The following is a 6,467-nucleotide window of genomic DNA, read 5'->3' on the forward strand; positions in this document are numbered from 1 at the left end:
GGACCGCCAGCCGCAGACGGTGGTGCTCAGGCTGATGACTAGGGACCGCCAGCCGCAGACGGTGGTGCTCAGGCTGAACTCGAGTTCTATTTACAGGTTAGGTCAGCTACAAATCACCAAAACACCCCGCCCTTTTGTTCTTCATTTACTGTCTATCTAGGGAAAACAAACAAACAAACAAACATGTTTAAAGTGACCAGGTAGACTTGGTTCCGCTATTCTATTGAATGCTACTACTTCATGTTTGTGTTTTTTTCAAAGCGAGATTTATTTTATTTTAATTGTGTGTGTTGGATAAGTACTTGCATGAGGGTGTTAGATCCTCTGGATTTGGAATTATAGACAGTTACAGACTACCCTCTGTGTGTGCTGGGAACTGAACTCAGGTTCTCTGTAAGAGCAGGACATGCTCTTAACTTCTGAGCCATCTCTCTATCCCCGCTAATGAGGTTTTCATCAGAGATTTCAAGAACTTTCATAACTTCCTTTAATGGCTTTGATGTATTATGTTGAAAAAAAAAGCTTCTTGTACATTTTAAAATGATGGTAACAATAACTGATTACAATATAACAATAATAATAACAAATCCATTGTCTCCTCCCATTTCCCATGTCAATCTAGAAAAAGATTAGAAGATATTATATAAAATCAATCTTTAGACAATACCCTATAAGTTTAGAAATTATAAAACCATATAGAAAGAAAACAGAACACATACTCGTACTCTCACTTTACAGAGGAGGCTGTGGAGGCTCAGAGCTAAAGAACAGTGCCAGTCTGGAGTTTGGGACTGACTGAACAGTTGTGCTCACTCCACTGTGTCTGATGTCTTTATGCTAGGTTTCCAGCAGCATGTGTAATCTAACCTCCACCGTATACAAATTCAAAGCAGATGGTTACCTAACACATCACTGAGGGCATGTTTCAAAATACAGTTGCTTGGGCCAGGTGTGGGGGTGCACACCATTAATCCCAGGCCTTATGAGGCAGAAGAAGGTGGGTCTCTGTAGGTTTGTGGTCAGCTTGATCTACAAAGTGAGTTCTAGAACAGCTAAGGCTACATAGATCCTGTCTCAGCATACGCCTTTGAGACCCTACAATTCAAAACAAGGTGTGAGAAAGTGTACTTTAAATCCCAGTTTCCTCTTGGAATCAGATACTCTTCAATAGAGGGGCCTACAAGCTTGGGTAGCCCTGGTTTGGCTTGTTGTACTGGTTGTCAGAAATACAGAAGGAACACCACGGAGATGGGTAGGGTTTCCATAAGGAGTGTTTTGTTGGTGGTTTGTTTGTTTGTTTAACATAGGTTAACCATAAAAGCCAACCAACACTGTGTCTTTGTCCCTGAAGGCTCCACAGGAGTGTGAGCAGCACTGCTTCAGCAACAGAGCCTCAGGGCCACATCTTGGGAAGAATATGGCCACTTCCTGGGGGGCCGTCTTCATGCTGATCATAGCCTGCGTTGGCAGCACTGTCTTCTACAGAGAACAGCAGACTTGGTTTGAGGGTATCTTCTTGTCTTCCATGTGCCCCATTAATGTCAGTGCCAGCACCTTTTATGGAATTATGTTTGACGCAGGCAGCACTGGAACTCGGATTCATGTTTACACTTTTGTGCAGAAAACAGCAGGTAAGTACATATGGAACCCTTTGCAGTCTGCGTGAGTCTGTACCTTAGCATCTTCTCCCAGAAACAAACGCTGAGTGTGTCATGTGGGTTAGAGACCTTTCCAGCTGTTGGATGTAGTTAGAGATGTAACACATAGTTTAGTTTAGTGTGGAATTAAGAGAGACTTCTGTGGGACAGACTGAGGCTTAGCTCAGTTGGTAAAACATTTGCCTAACATTCACAAAGCCCTGGATTTGATCCACAACACCACATAAACAGGGCATGGGAGGTGAAAGCAGGAGAATCAGGAATTCAAGATCACCCTCAGCTACATAGGATATTTGAGAGCAGTATACAATACAAGATGTCATACCAAGCCCTGCTTCTCCCCTGAAGTGGCTCGAGAGTGCTGCCACTATACCACAGTGAGAAGGCAAAGTCTGAAGTGTGGAGTCCACAGTGTTCTCAGGTCTCCTCTCTAGGTACCCGAGTGCTGTCATATAGTGGAGAGAGAGGGACTTGAGAACCAGGGGTCCACCGGTCTGACTTTCCCTCCAGGAGGCTGTGTGCAAGGCAGAGAGGGGAAAGGCAGATCCCGGGACAGTGGAACCGGTCTGATTTGGAGTAAATCCCGAGAATATGGAGGGGCTGGAAGAGAGAAGGTCTTCCTTGGGAGATTTAGACCCAGACCTTTAAGACAAAGGCCTTCCTCAACAAAGAGATGACCCTGGCTTGTTCATACTGGCTTATTTGATGGTGGATGTGAATGTGTACACTTCATTTGGGGTGAACCAGGAATTAAATATGTTTTGTGGGGAAGAATGCCCAGGAAGGGAAGCTCATTGACCGAGTGGTATCTAGATACCTCATGGAGAACTCCAGGTGTTTATGCTATGTGACCCAGTACCCATGGTCCTCAGTGGGGTGTTATGGTTATCTGTTCCTGAAAGAGACAGGTAGGGAATGGCTCCACTCCTGCCATTCTCAATTCTGAGATTCCTAGGTTATAACTCATTCAACTTTACTATTTTTATGCCTGTCTGGTAACAAGGTCCCACTTGCCCTATGACAACAGCCATTGTCTTGAAAAGGAAACAGGGAGTTTTGAGTCCAAGTGTAGCTGTAATTTGTCCTTCATCTTCTCTAAAGGTTAATACCCCAAAGGTCCAGAGTATTGAGGAGGCTGGCAGTGATTCTGGGGAGAGGCATCCCCATGAGTTTTCACTGCCATCCTTGGAAAGGTGACTGAGGGGTCCTTTTTCTGGATTATCTGGAGAGCCCAAGAAGCCCAGGCAGGAGGACTGCAATTCAGGTTATATAGGGAGTTCAAGCCAGTTCGGGCCACATATTGAAACCCTTTCTCAAAATTTTTACTAAAAGTTTAAAAAATAAAGAGTGGGGGAAAACAATAAGAGCTAGAGTCCCAACAGAGAGACAATGACAGGGCCTCTAGGGCTGTGTGACAGCCTGTGTTCTCCTTCCTAATACTGCTGCAGAGCCCTCCGCAGATCATGGGGCCACCATAGGGATAGAATAGCTCTGGATGAAGACGGTTTTAATCTATTAAACCGTGTACCGATGTCAAGATTAGCATCTGAGGCAGCCTACCACCTACTAATCATCTCCTCCTCGCTTCCTCTGCTTCCTCCTCCCTCTTCTCCTTTCTCCATCCTTCCTTCTTCTCGTCTCGCCTCGTCTCGTCTGTCTGTCTGTCTGTCTGTCTGTCTGTCTGTCTGTCTTTGTTCCATGGACAAAATAGGACAGCTCCCCATTCTGGAAGGTGAAATTTTTGATTCTGTGAAGCCAGGACTTTCTGCTTTTGTGGATCAACCCAAACAGGTGAGTCTTACAATTTGATGGGGTTTGTTTCCATTTTATGTATCTGAGGGAGCAAACCCAGGGGGAGTGCTCTACGGCTGAGCTCTGTCCAAGAACCTTTTCCATTTTTATTTGAGATAGCATCTTACTAAGTTGGCATGGGTGGCTTTGAACTCACTCAGTGGCATAAGGCCTTATAATTGTGATCCTTCTGCCTTGGCCTCTTGAATAGCTGTGATTAGGCCAACAGAGCCAGGCCTGGCTTAATTTGATGTTTAGAGTTCTGAATCTTGATACGTCTACAACACCCCCTTTGTTAAACACCTCCTGGTGTTCAGTAATAACACTGATGGGACACGAGATCACCTTTCCCTCAGTGAGTCCTCTCAATAACCATAACGCTATACCGCAGACATGCAAGGAGTAGGTAGAAGGCTAGAAAGTAGATTTTTGGAGCTGCACAGATACCTCCCTGAGTAAGAAAGAGGACTTGCTCTCCAAGTATGAGGAGCTGAGCTCTGATCCCAGAACCCTAGTAAAAACCACGGCATTTCGTGAATGTTTGTAACCACAGCTCAGTGGGAACCAGAGCCAAGAGAATTGCTGGCCTTTGTTAGCTTCCAGTGTAGGCAGGGATGGTGATTCATACCTGTAATCCCAGCAGTTGGAGGCTGAGGCAAGAAGATTATTACCAAGAGTCAGAGCCCAGCTTTGGCTACATACTGATAATATGTAAAATAGTTTTGCCTTTGTTTTGGTTTGACATCTGAGAGACCCTGTCTCAAACAAACAAATGAATAAACAGAACGGTGTGAGCTTAAAGAACTGAGACAGTTTCTAGTTTAGCAGGTGAAATGGCCGATGTCCTGAGTACTGAACTGTTGAAAGTAGTTACGTTAGCAGAAGATGATCTGACACTTAGGAAGGATGATTGATTAGATTGTGCTTGCTAAGGGGAAGAGTGTGGTGGCTCACACCTTTCATCTCAGCATGTTGGAGGCTGAAGCAGGGCAATCAAGATTTGAAAGTTAGCTCTGGCTATATAATGACTTTGTCTCAAAAGGTAGGGGCAGCTTGTTAACAGAATAAATTTTCACTTAAGAAAACACTGGGTTTACATCTTTTTCATTTTTTTATGTGTATGGATTTTTTTCTGTATATCTGTCTGTGCATCACATGCATACCGTGTCTGTGGTGGACAGAAGAGAGGATCACATACCGCCAGGACTGGAGTTACAGACAGTTGCGAGCTGCCATGTGGGTGCTGGGAATCAAACCTGGGTCCTTACAAGAGCAACCGATGCTCTTAACCATGGAGCTATCTCTCCAGCTCCAAAACCAATCCAAAATAATAGTTTTAAATAGCCATATGTTAGTGATATGCTGTGTGCCATGTATGTTGGTATTAGTGATAGAAAAGAAAGAAAGAGAGAGAGAGAGAGAGAGAGAGAGAGAGAGAGAGAGAGAGAGAGAGAGAAAGAAAGAAAGAAAAGGAAAAGAAAGAAGAGAAAAGAAAAGGAAAAAAAAAAAGAACCAGGCTGGAGAAATGGCTCAGCAGTTAAGAAGACTTCCAGAGTTTCTGTGTTCAATTCCCAGCAACCACATGGTAGCTCACAGCCATCTGTAATGGGATCTAATGCCCTCTTCTGGTGTGTCTGAAGATAGCAACAGTGTATTAACAAAAAGAAGGAGGAGGAGGAGGAGGAAGAGGAAGAAGAAGAGGAAGAAGAAGAGGAAGAAGAAGAGGAAGAAGGGAAGGAGGAGGAAGAAGAAGAGGAGGAAGAGGAAGAGGAGGAAGAAGAAAGAAGAAAAAAAAGAACCTATTACATTATGTCCTAGAGATTATATAACAGCTATGGCTAGCATTTTGTGAGCACTGTACCCCTTTAGTATACACAGCAGTTTAGTGACAATATGAGACGTACCTGCCAACCCCTACCTTACTTAGAAACCCAAGCCCCAGGAAAGCAGAGCAGCCCACATTAGGTCATGGCTAGCAAGCAAGTTCTGTGACTCCAGCTCTTGAGGTCTCTAACTTTCTGGCTTAAATCTAATTTACAGAAACATAAAAGAACACTCATTCAACATGGCATCTCTGTAGAAGAAATGGGGTCTCCTCTTTTAAAATGTTCCATTTCTCTAGATTTTGCTTCTGACAAGCAGAGGGGTTGGAACACTCATTCTACCAGATAATTTGTGTTGTTCCCTGCCTCTCTCTTGAAGGAATAGACCAGTGCTGCCAAGTGGGCTGCTGCTGGTTGACTGTGCTCTCTTTTTTAAAGGGTGCTGAGACTGTTCAGGAACTCTTAGAGGTGGCCAAAGACTCGATCCCCAGAAGTCATTGGAAAAGGACCCCAGTGGTTCTGAAGGCAACAGCTGGACTGCGTTTGCTGCCAGAACAGAAAGCCCAGGCTCTGCTCTCTGAGGTGACTTTTGAATCTAGATCTTGGATAAGGTTCTTTTCTTTTAAGGAGCCCTTTGGATGACAGCTGCTTTCACTGACCTTTCATTGCTCAGCCATGGTAGTGGCCCAGATAGTAACTAGTCATTTCCATTTTAAGTTAACACCCTTGAACTTAAAGAGTCTTTCCCTCAAAAGTTCAAAGTACTCCCTTTCATGATGTTTTTATTACATTGATTTATATGTGTTTGTGTGTGTGCACTCACATGTGCCACAGCACAGCGTGGAGGTCGAGGACAACTTACAGTTCATTCACTCTTCCTACCAAGTGATCCTAGGGCTCAAACTCAGATCATCAGGCTTGGTAGCAAGTGCCTTTACCCACTGAGCCATTTTGCCTGCCCCCAACATATTCTTCATTTGAATTTTCGAAAGGTATAACATAGAAATGGTTTTAAATAAACTCCACCAAAGAAAATGTTTGGCCGGGCAGTGGTGGCGCACGCCTTTACTCCCAGCACTTGAGAGGCAGAGGCAGGCGGATTTCTGAGTTCGAGACCAGCCTGGTCTACAGAGTGAGTTCCAGGACAGCCAGGGCTACACAGAGAAACCCTGTCTCGAAAAACCAAAAAAAAAAA

General features: G+C 44.4%; 1 protein-coding gene across 4 annotated transcripts in view; it reads left to right on the forward strand.

Annotated features, from left to right (window-relative positions):
* Entpd5 (ectonucleoside triphosphate diphosphohydrolase 5 (inactive)) overlaps window positions 1-6,467 on the forward strand; it is a 36,982-nt gene that overhangs the window by 13,848 nt on the left and 16,667 nt on the right. For all 4 annotated transcript variants that reach the window (XM_028771946.1, XM_028771947.1, XM_028771948.1 and 1 more), the window contains 3 exons: window positions 1,352-1,631; window positions 3,370-3,449; window positions 5,711-5,854. In XM_028771946.1, the coding sequence (XP_028627779.1) occupies window positions 1,418-1,631; window positions 3,370-3,449; window positions 5,711-5,854 (438 nt within the window). In that variant the 5' untranslated portion in view covers window positions 1,352-1,417. The remainder of the gene's footprint in view (window positions 1-1,351; window positions 1,632-3,369; window positions 3,450-5,710; window positions 5,855-6,467) is intronic.

This window comes from Grammomys surdaster, unplaced genomic scaffold (assembly GCF_004785775.1).
Source record: "Grammomys surdaster isolate TR1022 unplaced genomic scaffold, NIH_TR_1.0 210, whole genome shotgun sequence".
Taxonomy (NCBI): Eukaryota; Metazoa; Chordata; class Mammalia; order Rodentia; family Muridae; genus Grammomys; species Grammomys surdaster.